We start from the raw sequence: 22,969 nt of genomic DNA, 5'->3' as shown, positions 1-22,969 counted from the left end.
GCTGCAGCTCTCAGAATTACTGTATAGCATTGTAATCACTTACTGTATCTACTCCATCACTGCCACAATGGCGAAAAACAATCTAAGGATGGAGAGGATGCCCATGCGCACTGTGGTCCAGGGGAGGAGTCACCTATCTCGTGATACTTCGAAGACTCTTCCAGGGCAACAACATGCAAACATCCGGACCCAACACTAGGCGGCGATATATGCACAGATATGAATGTCAGCAGCCCTACATGCCAAGAACAGATGCATACTGGTAAGTAGCATATTCAATACGTAGATATGTCTATATGTCTGTATATATGTATAGAAATATCCATATTTGTGATTACATATTGCCTGTGATATGCTTATGTTGTGATGATAATATCACTAGTATTATTATGGAGTTACTGCTCTCTACTCTGATTCAGGCATGTGAATCTATGAAAGATACCCCAATACTGGAGAAGAACAAAAGTTACTTACCTGTAATCTGTGGTTCTCCAGTATTGGTATCGTTCATAGATTCACATGCAACTCGCCCACCTCCCCTCAGAGGCTCTTCTATGCTCTTTTCATTCTGGATCACACTTGTGCGAGAAAATCTGAGAGCCTGAGCCTCTGAGGAGAACATTCTGGGTAGTGCTGTCTCCTGATTAGCTGTAGTTTGGACTATATATAATGACTTGGACGAGTCATGAAAGTGGAGGATTTTTTCCTTTTGATTTCTGGCTACCTTACTTCCTGGTTCTAGGTTACCTATGATATGGTTTCTATATGCATATATAATGCTATTTTTATGTACCGTGGGACTCCCACTCTGACGGATAATGATTCAGGCATGTGAATCGATGAAAGATACCAATACTGGCGAACCACACTTTACAGGTAAGTAACTTTAGTTCTTATCACTATTTTTCTGGTTGAAAGTGAACTTTTTAAGGTTTCTCTCAATGTCTTTAGTACTTAGCTTACTAATTCTGTTGTTTTTTCTGACTTTTGGCAATTTTTTTTTCATAATGCCGACCTTATTTAATAAGTGCCCGGCCTGTGGAAAAAAGATGGCTAAGTCAGACCCTCACTCTGTCTGTATTGCTTGTCTTCCTTCATCTCACAAGCCAGACCAGTGTTACCACTGCAGCAAGTCTTCAAAAAGAACCCTTAGGGAAAGGGAGACGATTAAGCTGCACTCCATGCAGGAGAGAGGAAAAGAAACCGGAAGTGGGCGAGAAGAACATCCCTCAAAGAAGCACTCCTAGGTTGGAGCAAAGAGAAAGGTGAGAAAAGAAAACATCGGTCTCGCATGCCGTCGAGGGACAGACATCCAAAATACCTTGGTGTACAGAGTCGGCGTCGAAATCGACGTTGAGGCGTCCTTTCGACGACTTCAGGTGAGAAGACCCATAGGAAGAAGTTGACACCAATGCGTAGGCGGTCCAGGTCTGGCTCGCCTACGACGTCAAGAGGCCGTGGCTCGACGTCGACTTGTCAGCGTCGAAGCCCGCTGCCGTGAGGTGCCCTGGCGACGTCGAGATCACCGCTGATGTCGAGAGGCTCACTTGCATCGACGTTGAGCCGAACACCGAGGGCCTCGACGTCGGTGAGGCACAGTCGTTCACCGTCGACGCGCCAGCACAGGCATTCGCCGGTTGAGGTGCATGACGTCGACGCATCTGTCGTCAAAGGGATCGACGTCGAGGGGATTGACTTCAAGGAGGTCCACGTCGAGGAGATCGACGTCGAGATCTCAAAAAACACGCTCTGTTTCTAGATCAAGAAGATCGCGATCTAGGTCAAGGAGATCAACGTCGAGGAGATCTCCTCCTGCAAAGAGACCTAGGGCGGCTTCGAGAGAACGCTCGACGCGGGACGCCCAGGTGGGGACATCAAGGAGTGCCTTTTCCTCCCCAGGACTTTAGTGCAAGTCACTGCTGAACCCTCACCAGTGCCATCTCCAGCCCCTGCAACTAATATCTCCTCGAGATGGCTAGGAGACATAAGAGAGTGGAAGATTTGCAGGATTACAAGACTGCCACGTTCCTCTACAAGATCCAAATCTCCTATAATTCAATCAGTACACATCTGATAGACATGAGCGTAGTGCCACTGCACAAAGGTCCCCATCTTTGAGAAGGCGCTCTTCATGTTCTCCTAGGAGTCGGGCATCCAGATCTCGCCACTGCTCTCCTAGAAGACGAAGCCGTAGATCTTCCTTGTGGTCTTCAGATTCCAAGGCAGATTAATCTCCTACTCTTTCTTCCTCTCCTCCGAGTAGAATATCGCCCATTGATGATATCCTGACCTTCAATGAGGTTCTATGTTGAGGGGCTGCGAAGCTTCAGATTGAAATGTCTGTTTCCACCACTAAAACATCAGTCATCTTCGAAACACTTCACCAAAGGTCTTCCTCTAGACCATTGCTTCCCTTAGTGCCCGGCCTACTAGAACCTGCTCTTCAAAAGTTTCTTACTCCAGCATCGGTGGAGGCGACCCCATCTCGGATCACTAAAAAATACAAAGCTTCTGAGAAGGACCCCTTTTTTCTGAGAGCTGACTCTCCACCTGACTCAGTTATTGTTTCAGCGGCACCGAAGAACCAGACGGGGGCAGTATCATCTGCGGTACCCCCGGATAGAGACAGTAAGGCCATGGATTTGGTTGGCAAGAGAATGTGCACCACCTCAGCATCTTATATGAAAATAGCCAGCGCCTCCGCCTTACTGGGTCGGTATGACTGCTCTTTGTGGGACTCTTTCTCACTTCTCTGAGAAGCTCTCTAAAGAAGACCAGCAAGATTTCCTGGAAATCCTTCGTGAAGGTGGTCTGGTGGCCAGTCAGGTCATCAGTGCAGCGGCTGATGCCACTGACTTAGCTGCCCATGGTTATGCACATGGGATTTGTGCCTGTTGCTCTGCCTGGCTGAGATTGACAGGTTTGAAGCCAGAGGCGCAACATCGTATTCTCAATCTCCCCTTCAATGGCACATAGCTCTTCGGCTCTCATTCTGATGACGAAATGTCCAGGACAAAGACCGAACTGGATACAGTGAAGACGGTTGGGCTCGAGAAGAGGAAGGACTTCAGGCGACGCTACCGCCCTTACGATCGGCACCAATGCCAACAGAGGGTTCAAACCCCTCAGTGGTCCTCTCAGCAACATCAAGGAAGATCACAGTCCTAGTAGAGGACGAGGAGGTAACTCCAGACAAGTCCACACCTGCTGTCCAGCAATAACAGAAGCAGTGAGTGCTTACTTCCCCTAACTCCGTTACCCACTCTGGTGGGGGTGAAGTGTCCGTTTCCACCTGGAAGAGTGGACCAAAATCACACTAGACAAGTGGGTGCTCAATATTGTGAGGAATGGGTATTCCATCAGATTCAAGTCCCCTCCACCTTCTATTCCTCCTCAAAAGACTATCATCCATTGCATAAATCTTCTGAGAAGAGGTGGCCGCTCTACTTCTACTTCTAAAGGAGGCCATCGAGGAGGTCCTATGGCATTTACTTCGACAGGCGATCTTCTCCCGATAGTTTTTGGTCCCAAAGAACGGTCCAAACAAGGAGATCAGGCCTATACTAGATCTCGGGCGTCTCAACAAGTTCATTCGGAGAGGTTCAGAATGCTGGCATCACTTCCAATAATCCCACATCTACATCAAGGGGACTGTATGTGCTCCATAGATCTTCAAGATGCCTATTTCCACATCCCAATCTCTCCAAAGGATCGAAAGTTTCTACGGTTTCACATCCATTCAGACCACTTCCAGTTCACTGTCCTGCCCTTCGTTGTGAAGTCTGCTCCTCGCACATTCTCAAAGTGCATGGCAGTAGTAGCTGCTTTCTTGAGGAAGAAACCAATTTTCGGCCGCCCTTACCTATACAACTGGCTTCTCAAGAGTGCATCTCCAAGTCCTCTACGGCAGCACCTTGCGTACTGCATACAACAACTACATCAACTGGGTCTCCACGTCAATTTAAAAAAATCCAGCCTCAATCCAACACAGAGGATACATTACCTGGGCGCAACTTTGAACACAGTAAACACAATGAGCGTATCCTTCGGAGGAGAGACTATCATCCATTCTCCACAAATATCAGACTCTCCTAAAGATACCCCAGCCCACGGCCAGGCAGGTCTCATCTCTATTGGGTTCGATGGCCTCTTGCATTTTTCTAGTTCCAAACGCCAGGCTTCACACGAGACCTCTACAGCAGACTCTAGAGGATCAGTGGTCCCAGATCTCCAATCGCTGGGAGGACACTTTAACTCTACCTCTGTCTGTCCGGCTCTCCATTAGATGGTGGATGCCATGGACTCCTCTCATCGTAGGAGTCCCCTTTCAACAGGAACTGCCCAAACAGACTCTGGTGACGGATGCGTCCCTTCAGGGATGGGGCGCTCATATGGGGCCACTACAGATCCAAGGAATGGGGTCAGAGAAAGAGCAACTATACCACATAAACATGCTGGAGCTCAGAGCGGTGCATCTGGTTCTCAAGGCGTTTTTTCCTTCCATCAGATGACTGCTCTGCTGGTTCAGAAGGACAGTACAACAACCATGTACTACCTGAACAAGAGGGGGGCACCAGGTCCAGACCCCTGTTTCTGAAGCACAGGCGATTTGGAAGTGGCTTCTGGCACGAGACCTGAAAATCTCCGCAATTCACTTAACAGGCGTTCTTAACGTCCAAGCGGACGGCCTAAGCAGGCATTTTGCCGAAGCACACGACTGGGTGCTAAAACAAGAAGTGGCGCAACACATCTTCCACAACTGGGGAACACCAGACCTCGATCTCTTCGCAGACGCAGAAAACGCAAAATGCCGCGTCTTCGCCTCCAGGTACCCGCAACCAGGATCCAAGGGGAATGCTCTATTGATATACTGGTCAGAGACATTACTCTACGCCTTTTCACCAATTCCCCTCATTACCATGGTGATCAGGAAACTGTACTATTCCAAGACATAGATGATACTGGTTGCTCCAGAGTGGCCTCGCCAGTGGTGGTACCCGGACCTTCTTCATCTGTCCAAAGTACCACACAGGTTACTATGTCATCCGGATCTGCAGACCAGGGCGGGAGGCAAGGTGTTCCATCCCAACCTGCCGTCCCTGAGGTTAGAAGCATGGCTCCTGAGTTTATCCAATATGGACATTTAGGTCTCTCTCAAGACTGCATGCAGATCTTGAAGGAGGCTAGGAGACCTTCTACGAGGAAGTCTTATGCTTTTAAGTGGAAGCATTTTTACATGTGGTGTACTGCTGAGGGTCATGATCCTATGCTGTTACCATACTTACTATATTTGGCCAAAGCATGTTTGCAATACTCCTCCATAAAGGTTCACCTGGCAGCGATAACAGCATATAGAAATTCTCCCTCTCAGGCTTCCTTCTTTCAAATGCCAGTTGTTAAGGATTTCCTGGAGGGTCTAAAAAAGGTCTACCCACCCATTAGGTCTCCATCTCCTCCCTGGGAGCTTAATGTGGTCCTCTCTAAGCTAATGGGTCCCCCATTCGAATCCCTTCAGCATCTTTCGTGTAGGACTGCTTTTCTCGTAGCAATCACATCTGCCCGCAGGGTGAGCGAGATGCAAGCCTTATGCTCTACAGAGCCTTATCTCGTTTTTTATGCGAACAGAGTGGTGTTACGTACTCACCCGAGGTTCCTTCCTAAGGTGGTCTCAGAGTTTCACATCAACCAGTCGGTTACACTTCCTACTTTATTTGCAAACCCTGTCACTCCTGCAGAGAGATCTCTGCACCCTCTAGATTTAAAATGAGTGTTACAATTCTATCTTGATAAAACAAAAAGTGTACGAAAGTCTGACCAACTGTTTGTGAATTATGGTCCATTGAACACTGGTTTCCCTGCCTCCAAAAGGTCAATTTCTAGATGGATAGTGTCATGTATCATGTTATCTTATCAACTGGCACATAAGCAGCTCCCGGGCAAGCCGAGGGCGCATTCTACAAGAGGCAAAGCTGCTACGATAGCAATGCTTAGGGATGTACCTATTCAAGAAATTTGTAAAGCAGCCACATGGCGTTTGGTCCATACTTACGCACGTCATTACTGCCTTGATTCTGACACTCAAGCAGATGCTCAATTTGGTCCAGCATCCTTGAGAAATTTGTTTGGGTAATATATGTTTTGGTAAAATGGTTTTGACATACTGGTATTCGTCCGCAGGGTACGGGGATGGGCTTGCTACTCTATTCAGTGCTTATGACTATTAAGGAGTATCCCCTGGAAGAGAAGGATACATTTGCCTGTAATCCTACTTCTCATCCAGGGGTATACTCTTCAAAGTCCTAAGCAACCCTCCCTCCTCCCCGGATGAATACCATGGCCATGTATATGTATCTGTTACCCATACTGTGATTTAACTGTTATACGCCGTCCAAAAGAACTGACCTAACTGTCACCTGTGGTGCATGATGGGAGCCTGGGGGTTCCTGGAGGTCTTAAAGGCACGGCGCCAGTTTTCCAATTGTTTCTATATGCAGCCTTTCTAGACTAATCTGCCTCTATTATCTTGCTTTTTTTACCTTTGAAAATAAAGGTTGTGTGTTTCAAAGTAAACTCAAAGCAGTTTTCTTTATATGTATCATAAGTATATCATGACTTGTATGTCTTTATTTTTTCAGATGTAAAAGATTTACAATGCAATTGTGACAGTTTTGAGCCTAGTAACATGTTTTTCAGGCTGCATATATATATATACATATGCATTTTATCTATATATATGGTTATTTATGTTTGTATATATGTGTGTGTGTGTATATATATATATATATATATATATATTCACTGAAAAAACCATAGGTTTCACACACGTTATAGTTAGGAATTAGCATTTAAAAAACCTTAGAAATTCAGTGAAAAAACCATAGGTTTCACACATGTTATAGTTAGCTGGACATTTTACTCGTAAAAAACCAATGAAATTGCCCCGTTATAGTTAGTTCAGCTAACTATAACTCGCGCGCCCGCAATGCACTGCTGATGACGTCACATATTACATCACTCATGACATGGTCAGTGACATCACTCATGACATCACTGATGACATCTCAAATGACATCACTGATGACATCACTGATGACATCATCCTTGTGATAGAGTGGCAGACCTCCTCTCACCTTAATATAAGCTTTGATACACACATTCAAAAATAGAGACTAAAAATTTCAAAACAATGGACATACCAATACCAGTTACAACAACCTCTTCAGTAATTCTAAGATCCACATACACATCCACTCATTCACCAACAGTCCTATACAGTCACTCATACATGTACTCACTCATCATATGTACTCATACATCTATACATCCTGTTACACAATGCCACTCATCCATAGAGTTACTCACACACATAGTCACTCATGCTAATAAAGAATAAAATATACATTTACTTGCATATACAGTAATACACACACCACCATACTTACTTCTACGGAAACTTACACATACTTAGTCTTTTAAACAATCACTTATAGAAACACATACTTATTCATACAGGAACTCTTTCAATCTCTCCCTCTCACATATAGTCACATATATACACCAATAGTCACATATACTAGTTTAAAACATATGTAGTTACTCCTGAAGACACTATTGAGACAGTCATTCACTCACTAACACACCCATACACACACTCATCCACCCATACAGTCCTGCACACATGCTGTCTTCAACACATACAAACAGTGAGTCACTCATTCATGCATCTATGCACTACGTAATACCCCCCACCGTACCATACAGACACTCAGACTGATACTCAAAAAAACAACTAATAACCTATATAGACACCCATGTAGCTACTCACCAACCCATGCAGCCACTTATACACAAAGTGAGAGATACACTTAATCAGTCAGTTACACAATCAATTTTTCAAAAACAAATCATCCATTTAGACACTTATATACCCATTTATTCTTCCATTGACCTTGAGATATACATATATAAAACATATTTAATTTTCAGAAAAACACACATTCACTGGATGATGTCATCAGTGAGGTCATCAGTGATGTCATTTGAGATGTCATCAGTGATGTCATGAGTGATGTCACTGACCATGTCATGAGTGATGTAATATGTGACGTCATCAGCAGTGCATTGCGGGCGCGCGAGTTATAGTTAGCTGAACTAACTATAACGGGGCAATTTCATTGGTTTTTTACGAGTAAAATGTCCAGCTAACTATAACATGTGTGAAACCTATGGTTTTTTCACTGAATTTCTAAGGTTTTTTAAATGCTAATTCCTAACTATAACGTGTGTGAAACCTATGGTTTTTTCAGTGAATTTCTAAGGTTTTTTAAATGCTAATTCCCAACTATAACGTGTGTGAAACCCATGGTTTTTTCAGTGAATTAGCAAGGTTTTTTAAATGCTAATTCCTAACTATAACGTGTGTGAAACCCATGGTTTTTTCAGTGAATTTGCAAGGTTTTTTAAATGCTATTTTTTTTTTTTTATTCTTCATTTTTTTCAAACATATTTTTAATTTAATTTTCTTATCTTTTATAAAGACTATGCTTAAATTTTTAAAATCCTTAAATATTTTTTTATATATATTTTTTAAAATAAACATGTAAAATTTATTTCCAGATTTTTTTTTTTTTTTTTTTTTTTTTTTTTTATAGTACGCGTACCGTAAGCTCACGGTAAGCGTACGGTTTACGCAACGTCCGTAATCTATCTACGCTGCTTGCGCATAGTTACGTACTTTGCGTAGCCGCGCGTACTGCGCGTGGGACGCGTGCGCGCTTACGCAACACGCGCACGTTACGCGGAAGTGCCGGGAAATGACTGTTATGCGCATGCGCGCAAGCGCGTGTCTTTTTTACGCGCATGCGCACTTTTGCCGTAAGCGCTCCGTAAGCGTACCGTAAGCGTACGGTAGGTCATGTGATCATGAAACACAACTTTTGATTGGTGGAAACTACTTTCAGTTCTAGAACTCTCCTACACCACACCCATTCCCCTCATTTCTGCTTGTGATCCCTTGGAAGAAGGAGCTGGTTTGTCTTTGGGATACGATGGCAGAACAGCAGAGCCCTTCTGAGAGTGAGGCTAGCACCAGCAGCACTGTCTTGAGGCAGAGAGCGAGGAAAGTAAAGCCTTCTTATGTTTGGGATTATTTTACTTTTCCAGAAGGCCAGCAAAAGGTGAATGCACCCTTAGTTACTTGCAGGCTGTGTCAGCGTGTACTTTCTAGAGGTAATCCTGACAGGAAGTATTCCTTTGGGAATCACACCATGATCAGACACCTCAAGGATGTACACAAAAGGACACATGGTCATCTTTTTGGAGGTAACTCTTCAGAAAGACGAGCCAGTACATCCACAGCAGCTCAGCCTGGACCATCATCTGCAGGGCAGACTCCTTCTTCTGCAGGTCAGGTGAGCCCTTCATCTGTGGGGGGAGAATCTCCTTTTGCTGGCCCTCTGGAAATTAACCCTCGGTTTGCGAGGGTTGAAGTACGGTGCGCCACTTGTCACGATCTAATTACTTATAGGGAGACCAGTATTTCCCTAGTGAACAATAAAATAGATGAGCACACTTGTCGTACCGTCTAATATTCCCAATCTTTCTTTCCTCTGTCCCTGCATGAACACAACGGCTCTTTTAAGAGCCAACCTTATCTTTCATCTTTTTTTTACATGTTTTTAAAAACTTTTTTTTATTTTTTTTTTTACCGTACGCGTACGGTAAGCTCACCTTTTTTATTTTTTTTTAAAAAAACACTAAAAATCATTTATCACATTACATTGACTTACCATACTCACTCAAAAAAATATTTATTCATTTGTTTTTTTAAAAAATAGTTTTTAAAATGGTTGTAGTTTTCGAAAATTTTCTATATCGATCTGAAAAAAAAGAAAAAAGTATTAATATTTTTATAACAATTTATAATACAGTACACATATTTACATTTTTTTCCCAAAAATATTTTTGCCTCTTTTAACAATTGGAAATCACTTTTACAGACTGACACATTATGAAACCACTATTTTTGATTTATTTAATTGCACGTGTACAAACTGTTTTTTTTTCAGACCACCACCATGTGCATTCTCTGTGACTGCCTACACTCCACCAAGGGCAACCAGCCTTAGTGATGCTGAATGTATTTGCATTACAGACTTAAACCTGAAAACCCCACTGGCTTGTAAATACTGTGCATGACTATACACGGCAAGGACATGGGTGTGTGCTAACCCTCTGCTTATTCCCCCAAAAATTCGCTCCCCCTTTCCATCTAATGCAACTGTGAAATCACCAGAGCAAGACGCAATAAATCTCTGCCTATAATTCTTCTATGCACACAGTCATATTTTCACATTAGTCCCAAAACGAAATTTCTTTGCCAATTTGAAAGCACACTTACTGCTCTTTTTTTTTTCAGGGGCAAGTGTAAATCACTTTTACACACTGACACATTATGAAACCACCATGTGTAACTACAACAAAAACAATTCCCATTTCTATTATTCATTTCTTAAGTTACCACATACATACCCTCTCAAACTGTAAACTCACCTTTAAAATTAGTTAGTTGTGAAAGAAATGTGACACTCAAACAGCAGATTATCAGAGCCAGGATCTCTGTTGTGTTCACCTCTCTCCTCTCAGCAGAACCAGATAATGGCAAACTTTCCCTCTATTTTTCCACACATATACATGTAAGTTTCAAATCTCAGTGTTTCCCCCTTTTTTCACATGTAATCACACATTTCTATTGGTTGAAAACGAACCCTTTTCCAAAAGTACCCTTCCCCCACCTTGACTTCTGCCTAGTACCCTTCCCCCAACTTGACTTCTGCCTGCTACCATAGCAACAGCTCATGGAACACTGCTGTGTGCAGTTAGGTCAGAAGTTCGACACACAATGTTTCAATTCCACAGAGCAAGAGTGCTTGACTTTTCAAACCTAACAGCAAATCCATAGTACTGTTCTTTGGTTACACATTTTTTTGTACCAATACAAAACATGCTTCTATTAATTTACACATACAGCCTAGTTTTTATTCTAGAATGGTATGAAACAGCCAATCAGTTCTTTTTGTTTTGAAAAAAATATGTATGCCTCCATTTCCAAACTGTCTTTCTTTTCATATTGCCATTCTACTGAAAGACACCTCCTGAGTGCATCCAGTTCTCCTTTGAAGATGTTCACAGTGTGGATTGTAGGGCACAGCTATGTCTTCTGGAGTGAAAAGTTTGCAGAGAAAACAGATATGGTGAGAGACCTTGCTTTGCCAAATGTAGACATTAAATGGATTGGTCAGAGAGGGTTAAAGTGGCACCAATTGATGCCATTGGTGAAATCCTTCATGCAAATCCAACACCCTGACCTCATAATAGTGCACTGTGGTGGCAATGACCTAGGCACTTTGACTGGGGTAGGTCTGGAAATGCTTATGAAGGACACCTTTGCACAACTGTTTTCACTTTTCCCTAAAACTGCCTTTGTGTTTTCCAACATATGCCAAAGGCAAAAATGGAACTGGTCCAATCATTTCTGTCCACAGATTGACAAAGCAAGAAAGCACGTCAACAAATCTGTTTCTGCTTTCCTCCGTGACTATGGTATGGGTGCCATTTACCACAACAACTTGCGTTACGACATGCAAGACATTTATAGAGGAGATGGTGTGCACTTCAATGATGAAGGGAACAGAGTCTTCCTCTTGAACCTTAGACTCTGCATCGGTACTTACTTGTAGGTACCACTAAAAAAATGACTCCATAAACACAACAGCTCTTTTTAGAGCTCCCTAATTTCTAAACTCTTAAATCTGCTTTTCATTTATTTATTTTTATTTTTTTTACCGTACGCTTACCGTAAGCTTACCGTACGCGTACCCCGTGATTTTTTTTAAAATCAATAAATATTTTTTTTGTACTTTTCTGTCCATCTTTGACCCCCTTACAATTGTTAGGGGGTCTGTAACTCTCCTCATTGCCCCCTTTCCTTGTTTTCACTCTTTTTTTTCAGAGTGAAATACACAAAATGGCGGCCGCCGCTTCCTGGTTTCGGCCGATTCGAATGTTTACTAAGATCTAAGAGCCAATCAGAATCGCGCTCGCGCACGCCACCGTACGCTTACCGTAAGCGTACGGTAAGCGTACCGTAAGCTGGCTCAGATATATATATATTGATTTAAAGGCTATTTTCTCAGAATCTACTGAACAGATTTACACCAAACCTACAAAAGGCACTTCCTTGACCTAGGGACTACCTCTCTGCCAAATTTTGAGTAATTCTGTTCAGCCGTTCAGGCTGTAGCTCGTTCTAAAGGTCCTATGGAAAAATGCATGGGAAAAACGCGTTTTGGGACCCCCCTTTTATCTCAGCCCCCGCTTGACGGATCCCCCCGAGACTTTCAGGGTAGGAGCGGAGCGTAGCGCCCCACCTATTTTGAGAAATTCGCGAGGATTCGTCGACCGGCGCCAAAGTTATTCAAAATAGAATGTTGAGGTTTTCCTATGGAAACGTGGTCCTAACTATAACTACCTACTGGCGACCGCCAGTAGGTAATATATATATATATATATATATATATATATATATATATATATATATATATATATATATATATATATATATATATATATATATATATACAGTCCTTTCCGCTCTCTTCTCAGCGGAATGCAGGCACGGACCTCTCGCCTCCAAAATTCAAATCGGCAGTCCCACAACGCAGAAAAGTGGGTGAAGCAGGTGATTTATTACCCAAGCTAAAACAGGAAAATAGCAGGGCCAGTGTCCACCATGTCGCGTTTCGCTCCACGCACGGAGCTTGATCACATGATGCGTCTCTGTGTGATGACATAATATATAGAGAGACACTGGGCACCAACCAGGTAAAGGAAATAAAAGACAGACTGAAAAATAACAATCATTCACTGCATTGGAATCCAAATGGTAACGATAAATGTTACGAATAACATGTGCAAAATACGCATAAAGTAGTAGGGCTCACCATATTAACAAACCCAGACAAATATTTGCATGAACATAGAAATATATAAATAGGAGACATAAAATGCGGTAAACAAATAAATACATAGTGCATATAATCCGCCTCTACAGTAACCTATATTGCCTATATTACCATAAAAAAGGCTGTCTGAACATGGAGAGGACAAGTGTCCAAAAAATGGAAACCCAGGAATTATGTCCCTAAAATGAATGCGTAAAAGAAAAAATAATTATATATAGAAAAATGATCAATTAGCAGCATGTATGAATAAGACCAATATTAATACAACAACGTTAAATATGCTAAAAGTCATAAATAGATCTATAAAAATGTATTTTAAAAAAAAATTATTTTCTGTCAACCAAGGATTTACTAGAACTCTATACAGGCGATAGCTGATGGTAAATAGTCTGATGATAAAAGATAATATTAAAGTGCCATAAAAAAGTGCAAAAATAGTTGCTCTAAAACAGCAATAGAGTTAATAGAAGAAAATCAGAATAGTTATTAGCTAAAAAATAACCTCAGCACAGGATGTATCAGTAGAAAACACGATAAATACATAGCTGAATTTCAAAAACTTGTTCATTGCACATCAACCAGAGTTAAAAAAGATGTTAAACATATAATAAAATACATTTTTTACATCAGGATAATTAGATACTCATAGGAAATTATGCAGATCTTCATTAATGTTCAAACCATTGGGGACTCTTGTGTCTAGGGCTAAGATAAAATGAGACTCCTGTTGTCTCAGTAATTTATCACGATTACCACCCCGTCCGGGGTTGGCAACTGACCCTATGACAGTGTACTCCAAATCCTTTAATTTGTTATTATGAATTGCTTTGAAGTGTCTAGCAACTGGATAGTTGGGGTCAGAATTAACAATTGCCCTAATATGCTGCAAAACCTGTTTGTGCACAGGAAGTTTGGTGCTTCCAATATATTCCAGATTGCAAGTGCATTTTAATTTATAAATAGCATATTCAGTGTGATAAGTTAAATGTCCTAGAATAGCTGTCTCTTTGTCATTGAATGCAGTTTTATAGTGCGTGCTATTGGTAGCAAAGGTACAGGCACGGCAAGAATTGCATTTGAAAAACCCAGTCTTAGTAAGCCAAGTGCCCTTAGCACTAACCTCAGGCATAGTTCTCACAAGGGCATCCCTCATAGAGGGAGCCTTCCTAAAAGTAATAGATGGTAAGTTGGGAAGAATTGGGCCCAGAATGTTGTCCGTTAAAATAATGGGCCATTCTGAATAAATAATCTTGCGAATAGCATTTTCTTGAACTAAAAGTTGTGATAAGGCGAATAGACTGTGTATCTGATTTTTGAGTTTTCATAGCATTCTTGATACTGGGTTGTAACAAGGTAGCTCTGGGTACAGAGTTAGCCTTATCAAGGGCATTTGTCAAAAGATGTTTTATATAACCCCTGTCCAAAAATCTACTAAATGCTGCCTTCTGGCATTCAATCGAGACAATTTCAGAACTGCAAATACGTCGAATGCGAATAAATTCGCCATAGGGTATGCTCTTTATAAGATGGCGTGGATGTGCACTGTCAGCATGTAAAATTGAATTCCCTGCAGTTGTTTTCCTATGCAATTTAGTACAAAGTGCGTTGCTGTCTATATACACCAGAACATCAAGAAACTCAACAGAGAGGTTGTCAATAGAGGCAGTAAACTTCAGATTCAAATCATTGAAATTGATATCATCAACAAATCTAATTGCATCATCCTTTGAACCATTCCAAATTAAAAATATGTCATCGATATAGCGCCAATAGTGAACCACATGGCTCCACCAGCGCTGATGAGTGGTTTTGAGGACATGCTTCTCCCACCAACCCACATGCAAGCATGAGTAGCTAGGGGAGAAGCAAGCCCCCATTGCCACACCACGTACCTGATGGTAAATTACATTTTGGAATAAAAGGAAATTAGTGGATAAGCAAAGTTCAATCATATATATATATATATATATATATATATATATATATATATATATATATATATTCTACTGGCGGTCGCCAGTAGATAGTTATAGTTAGGACCGAGTTTCCATAGGAAATCTGAAAATTCTATTTTGAATAACTTTGGTGCCGGTTGACGAATCCTCGCGAAATTTTCAAAACTAATGGGGCGCTCCGTTCAGCTCCTACCCTGAAAGTCTCAGGGTGATTCGTCAAACGGGGCCGAGAAAAAAGGGGGGTCCCAAAACGCGTTTTCCCCATGCATTTTTCCATAGGACCTTTAGTCGAAGGTACAGCCCGAACGGCTGAACAGAATTACTTGAAATTTGGCAGAGAGGTAGTCCTCAGGTCAGGGAAGTGCCTTTTGCAGGTCTGGTGTCCATCTGTTCAGTAGTTCCTGAGAAAATAGCATTTAAAAGCATATAAATATCTTTAAGCGCGCACCGTGCGAGCACCCTAACGTGCGCGAGCGTAATTCTGATTGGTGGTTACATGTTAGTTAACGTTCGAATCGGTCGAAATCAGGAAGTGTCGGCCGCCATTTTGTTTGTTTTCCGTGCGAGAGTGAAAAAGGAAGGTGGCGAACGTGAAAAGGGGGCAGGGTAGAGAGTTCCTGACCCCCTAGCCTTTGTCAGTAGTTTATTGTAAAATAAATATATTAAAAAAAATAATGATACATAAATAAATTAGCATTTAAAAAAACGTACAAATTCACTTAAAAAACCATAGGTTTCACACATGTTATAGTTAGGTGGATATTTCACTCATAAAAAACCAATGAAATTCCCCCGTTATAGTTAGTTCAGATAACTATAACTCGCGCGACCGCCACTCTATCACAAGGATGATGTCATCAGTGATGTCATGAGTGATGCCACTGACCATGTCATGAGTGATGTAATATGTGACGTCATGAGCAGTGGATTTCGGGCGCGCGAGTTATAGTTATCTGAACTAACTATAACGGGGGAATTTCATTGGTTTTTTACGAGTGAAATATCTACCTAACTATAACCTGTGTGAAACCTATGGTTTTTTAAGTGTATATATATATATATATATATATATATATATATATATATATATATATATATATATATATATATATATATATATAGTAGATGTATGCATATTATTGGCTATTGCTTCGGGGTCCCCGCACGTGGGCGGGACTATTCAGTGCTTATGACTTTGATGAGAATGCCTCTGGAAGAGAACTAGGATTACAGGTAAGGAACTTATCCTTCCTGTCTTGGGATTACTAATGCTTGAACTGCCAGTTTGAAGTCGTTTGCAGGAAGGAAGGGTTTGAGTTTTCTCAAGGTGTTCATCCTTTTGTTGCGGTACTAACGTGTCTCTGCATGTTTCGATTTTTATCCAGAGTAACTCCAAGTGATTTCGCTGAGTCGATAATACAAGGTTGGCAATTGAGTGCTGTTAGGTGTTTCGGCCAATCTTGAATAATGGTCGATTGGTTGGGAGGAGCGATTCGGAGAAATTCCGGTTTGATGGTGTTTAGTTTCAGATGATTTTCAGCCAGCCAGGTCTGAGTTTCATGTAGCTTTAGGTTGAGAGATTTGATGTCCTCTAGTGAGTGGATTTTTAAATATAGTTGAGTATCATCTGCGTACATGTGATAGTGGACATTGGAGGAGTTAAGAATTTTGGTGAGCGGTTCCATGAATAGGTTGAAAAGTGTAGGAGAGCGGGATGATGCTTGTGGGACTCCTCAAGTGCATGGGACGGACTTGGACAATGATAAATTAACCTTGAATCTTTTAGATCTATTTTGAAGGAAAGTGGATAACCAATTTAGAACTGATCCCGATAATCCCATTCTGAGTTTCATGAGCTCAAGCAGGTTGTCATGTTTGACGGTGTCAAAGACCAATGAAAGGTCAAGCAAGATTGGCAAACAGGCTTCGTTTTGGTCAAGGATTGGTATTGGTGAAGCAGGTTGAAATGGTCTATGTGGTTGCTAAGCTGTGTGTGAACACATTTTTCTAACAGTTTGGCCAGAGTAGGAATGTCGGATATTGGGCAGTAATTATTTAAGTCCGATGGGTCAACCGTTGGCTTCTTTAAGATAGGGGATACTTGCCCAGATTTAAGGATTTCTGGGATGATTCCTTTCAGGAGATGGGTATTTATAATCTTGGTCCATAGAGGCAGTAGCAGTGGAATGAAGTTTTTCATGTAGTTTGCGGGAAGGGGGTCTGTGAAGTGGTTTGAGGGATTAAGTGACATGAACGTTTTTAATATAGCTTCTCCACTGTATGTATTGAAAGAGGACCAGGAGGCGCGATTTTTGAGGTAGAACTTTGGTGCAAATATAGGTAAGGCTCCTGGAGGGGGAGATGCAGTGTCCATGTGAGTCAGTATGGGTTATGAAGTCGTTGAGCAGTTCAGTCTTTATGTTTTCTGTCTTCATAATGAAGAAGGAGGCAAATTCTTCACAATTGGGTAGTGGGCCTGAGTTAGCTTGAGGTACATACTTAGATTGTGTTTTGATTAGTTCAAATAGTGTTTTGGGACAGTTCTTGGCTTGATCTAATTGATTACTGAAAAAGTCTGCTTGTGATCATCTGATCTTTCTGTAGTAGGAGTTTCTCGTGGATCTTAGGAGTTTGAGGTGGTCAGAAGAGGGAGCTGATCTCCATCGTCGTTCAATTAATCTCAGTGATCTTCTTTCCTCATTGAGTCTCCCATCGTACCTTGGTTTAGAATCTTCTGTGGAGGATCTCTTCAATTGTAAGGGAGTGACTTTGTCTAAAACCATGTTTATGGAGTGAAAGTAGTGGTAAGTCACATCTTGAACATCGGATAGGCCTTCAGGGGGAAGCAGGAAGTTGGGGCTGGAATTTGTGACAAAGTCTGCACCCACATTTTTTAGGTTTCTCTTCCAAATTTTAAGTCTTGTGGGTTGAGTAGAGTATAGTTTTACTGATTCATTGATGAAGAATGTGATGATGTGGTGGTCCGACCAATCACAGGGGAGGGTTGTTTCAAGCTGAATAGAATCGGTCTTGGAAATGACTAAATCTGGTATTGAGCCTTGATCATGTGTGGGGCTGGTACAGATTTGGGTGAGTTCAAGGTCGAGAGGAAAACTTTGAGGCTATTGACCGCTGGGTTATTAAGGTCATTCCAGTGGAGATTGAGGTCCCCAAAGAATATTTGTCTGTTTTGTTGTCCAGCATTTGCAGATACGATATCCATGAGATGTTCGATGAAGGTGAGATTATCCCCTGGTGGGCGGTAGAAAGTGTGCAGTGAACATACTGGTTTGTTGTTACTCGTGATGTCTAGAGAAAGGTATTCAAAAGAGGATAGTACAGGTGAGTGGGAGGGGTTCACTGAGAGATTGTTCCGATGTATGCAAGCAATACCTCCCCCTGGCCTATCAGTTCTGTCTAGTCTGGTGATATCATGATTAGGTGGTACCAATATGTCGGGGATGGGCGTAGATGATTCATTTAACCAAGTTTCGGTCAAAATTAGTAGGTCAAGTTCATGAGTGAGTATGAGGTCAGCTATTTCAGCTGCATGTTTTGAGGCCGATCTGCAGATTAAAAATATACATTTAAGATGAGACTTAAATGAAGTTGTGCTGGGTTCTTGTGTGAGGGGGACTCACATAAGGTTGTTGTCAACTATACCTCTAGAATTGTGTTTTGTAACTCTTTGAATATTTTCTGGGGTGGTTTCGATTAGGGAATGTGTAAGCAGGTTGTCTGAATGCACTGTGTTAATGGTGAGATGCGGAAGATCCTAGGAGCGGAGGGGGGAGAGTATATCTTTAGCCGATCAGTGTTTTTTCCTTCGGATCGGACGGGTTGAGGCATTTGGGTAGGGCACTATTCTCCACTTTAGGGGCTGATGTTTCGGAGGGCGTTCGTGCAGCTGTTGGGTGAATTTGGAGTGGTCACTGTGGAGGTTTGTGTTAGTCTTGTTCATATTGTTTGATTTTGGGTTGGTGTAGAATCGGGTCATGTAGAGTTAGGAGGTCCTCTTTGACTTGTTGTAGAGATAATATATCGTCAAGTCTGGGGTCTGGTCCAGTCTGTTCTATTCTAAAACATTCTTATTCTGGACGTTCCGTATTAAACCGTGTCCATATCCCATAGCATTTAAATGATTTTTTTGTGACAGTCCTATGTGCCAGTTTATTCAATAACAAATAGTTTGCTCAATAATAAAACATGCTGACAGTTTATTCTTGGATTAAGTCCTGTAGCCATCATTCCAGAAAACATTTGAGATGCGTCCTCTGGGAAACTCAGTACCATTAGATTGCCTCTTAACTCTTATCCCTCTGCATCCCAATGCCCTGCTATCCAGCCTACGTCACTGATAGTGAAATGAGTGATGTCTTAATAATACTGTTTAATATCTATCCTTGTTAATGGTTTTTGTAATAGCTGTTTTGTTTGTATAGAAAGTGGGTTATCCTTTTAAGTGTGGCAATTTTTATTTGTAGGTGTAAAAAAAACATTCCAGTGTGAGCTGTGCAGTTATACCTGTCCCAGGCGGTCTAACCTTGATCGACACATGAAAAGCCACACCGATGAAAGACCACACAAATGTCATTTATGTGGTAGGGCGTTCAGAACAGTCACGCTCCTGCGGAATCACTTAAACACACACACAGGTAAAGTATTCATGGAAGAAATAAATATTTCATTGAAGTCTGAACTTTGTTTAAAATACAGCAAATGTGCTGTGGCACCACAGCAGTTGATAATTGATTTGACATAATATATTAATTAAGATTCACTGTCGGGGATGTGATATTTTATCAAATATCTACTTGTTCAAGAGATAGGATACTTCAGAAATCTACTTGCTTTGTATAGAAATCCACTGTCACATTTGGTGCCATGGAGTGAGGTGACAATTGTTAGCAGTGTTCATTCTATATCGGGGCGCTAATATTACTTTTTTGTATGATTTGGAGGTATGAATTCTAGCAAAGCTCTGATAATGCCACATTTTTAATTTTAACTAAAATACCAGAGTTCTATTTCAGTCAAATCTTTTACTAATTGCTGTCCACGTTTATGAATGGACTCAGTTTAGTGCAACTTTTAATTTTTATCACAATGAGACTCTGAATAAGCCAGCACTTTCGCTGTGCCATAGTTTTGGATAGATCTTGTTCTAATACCTTTCATTTGTTTGGAGGCATTTTGTTAATTGTCTTGGCAATTTACTTTTAAACTTTCACAGTGTTTCAGAGTACAGATGCACTCCAGTGTGTACGTTGCTAACTGAGAACTGTTAACACTGGAATGTCCTCTGCATCATATATGGGCATGTTCATGTGTCACGATTCTGAGTGCCTCACCTCATGCACAACGTGTATCCTGTTTTTATTTTCTCCCTTTCTTCATACTATTCCAAGTATGTGCGCAGAGGTCTAGGCCTCTCCATGACTAGTCCTGGACCCGTCCAGTGACCTTGAGGGGTGCAACAAGTGTGCCTTCATTGTGGGCAGAGGATACTGTCCCTGTCCTGAGTATAGCTCATAAAGTGGTGGTTATATAGGGCATTGGAAGATAAAAAGCTTGGCCAGATATTTTTACCTGAGAGTGAGGCCTACTGTCCCCTTTTGTGTATAGTTCTGCTGTTATGTGTACTCCCAAAACATTGCGCTGGCTTCATGTGCATATTGGTACACACATGTGTATTGTGTGTATCAAATGTACAGTGGCGGGGTTACGTGTGTGAGTGGCAATCCCTGTTTAGTGTTAATACATTTTTGCCATCAAAAACAGACCTTGTTGAACTTCACATTGATTTGAAACTATCCCTTGACTTTGAATACCTTTGCTGGCAATGTTAGAATCTTCTCCTTCAGTATTGCTTCATTCAGTACAGAAATTGACCACACCTGAGCATAAAAGTTCAGTGATTAGAAGAATTCTTTACTTTTCTTTACATCTCAATCTGACATAGTTGACATTTGTAGAATGCCTCTTCAGTGAATACAATATGCTGTATAAATATGTTGACAGAATGTATGAACATATTAAAAGATGCAAGCAGACCAGCATAATCATTCAAATGTTCTGTCTTTGGTGAGAGGAAAATAATATTGACCCATATCCTGGAAAACCATTGGTATCATGCATAGTGTTTTGAACTTCATCACTGTTTGCAATATTGCATGCCTGTTCTGGGGATGTAAGTTTACTGTTATTTGATGGGTAGAAGCAGTCTAGCTGTTAACTTTCTATCCTCTGTATTCTCTTTGTCAGATTTACAAAGAGGCAAAGGATTTGGGCATGTCCAAGGTAATGAAGGAGTATTGTCATGCTAATGAGCATTCAAATCAAGGATGCTCACCACCCAGACCAGAGACAACCGCTAACGGATTCTTATCTTGCTGGCTCTTCGTTACATACTTTAAAAGAAACCCACACTTTCAAACCTCTGCACCACAGATCAACTCCCAGGAGACCTCACAATACTTAACCTCTCTGTGGGTAAATGTTGTAGGACAATGTACACAGTATACACAAGACTCCGAGCACTGGACCAGGTAAAACACCCCTTAGACGTGAAGATTGATTTCACACAACCATTCTGAGCTAGAATCTGTTGCTTTAGAAAAGAACAGAACTCCTTATTAATACCCCAGCTCTAGGCTCACATGAAAAACATCCACACTAGTTTTAGCGGCAACCTACACCTCCCTTGACCATGGCCGAACAAGTTGACCAACAATTGGGCCAAAGTTGTCATGGCTTGCATCTATAGGTTCAATGGGCCATCAGACATCTGATTTCTCACTCCTCAGCTGACTGGTTAGGTGAGGGTCAGTGGATCTGGTGTACTCTCCTGTGCATCCTCCTGCTCCAGTGTTCACTTTTATTTAGTGACCCATTAGAAAAAGCTTATTTAAGTGAACATGAGTTTCTTTCTAAATTGATAATTGGGTGAAGTGTTGCCTTGCTCTTCTTTCCAGTCCGAGGTCTACCTCCACCTGTGGCTGTCAGTAGTGTGAATTATTCACTTGCTTGAGGATCTACCTCCATCTACAAGAAAGAGCATGTCTAAGCCATCTCCTTACAGGAGATGGATTGATGCAAGTACTAACACTGATTAACCGTCTTTTACACCTCCTTCATCTCCTTGGTCTATGTTCAGTTCCTTTCGTATACATGACATTACCACAGTCACTGAAGTTCTGAGAAGATATTAAACTCCTTTCTACCAGATAATTTCCCAACTGTACTGTAATTCCTTTGACTTTTGCCAGTGTGTGAAGCTAGTGTTACAGCAAACAAATGATGGACGGAATGCTGACAGTTCAAACATTCTCCCCAAGTCAAAAGATCTGGGTTAAATCCATCGTTCTTTTGCTCACTACCCACCCCAGTTTGGACCCAGCCATATGCAAACCAGTCTTGACCCTGTGCCCCATGAGAACAGTCCAGACTGAACTGCCAGGCCCTCCCTGGACTGGAAACAAGCCTCCTGGGACCGGTTTCAGGGTATGTCACCCTTCTTCAGCCAGGCTAGCTTGAATCCAGTGGCACAGTGAGCAAGGGACCCACGTCTGGGCCTACCGATCCCACTTAGGGCGAAGAGTGTTACAGCAAACAAATGATGGATGGAATGCTGACAATGCAAACATTCTACCCCCAGTCAAAAGATCTGGGTTAATGTTGAAGCTAGGCCTACTGCCTCTTGTCCCTGACTTCTGTTAATTTAGAGTATATATTTATTACACTAGAAAAACAAAAGTAACACAAAAGTAATAGACCAAGATCTACCTTAATATAAGCCTCCTGAACAAGATTGCAGAGCAGGCCTAAAACCAGACTTGGAGTTTGTATCAGTGGACAGAAAATGCCAGGCATCCACACCTACGGAAAGGAAGAGCAAAGGCTTTGGTTGCATTGGGAGAACTTTTTGTGGAACAGCATGAACAACACTGAAAGCTGCTAGGCTGTTATGATCTATCCTCGTGGGAATTCATT

The 22,969-nt window shown here is 41.7% G+C and overlaps 1 protein-coding gene across 2 annotated transcripts in view; it reads left to right on the top strand.

Moving 5' to 3' along the window:
- The window catches only part of CTCF (CCCTC-binding factor), a 656,010-nt gene that overhangs the window by 361,779 nt on the left and 271,262 nt on the right, over window positions 1-22,969 (top strand). For both annotated transcript variants that reach the window (XM_085636797.1, XM_085636796.1), the window contains exon 3: window positions 19,462-19,632. In XM_085636797.1, the coding sequence (XP_085492923.1) occupies window positions 19,462-19,632 (171 nt within the window). The remainder of the gene's footprint in view (window positions 1-19,461; window positions 19,633-22,969) is intronic.

Source organism: Triturus cristatus, chromosome 12 (genome assembly GCF_964204655.1).
Source record: "Triturus cristatus chromosome 12, aTriCri1.1, whole genome shotgun sequence".
Lineage (NCBI taxonomy): Eukaryota > Metazoa > Chordata > Amphibia > Caudata > Salamandridae > Triturus > Triturus cristatus.
This window is presented reverse-complemented; position numbering and strand designations above follow the sequence as displayed.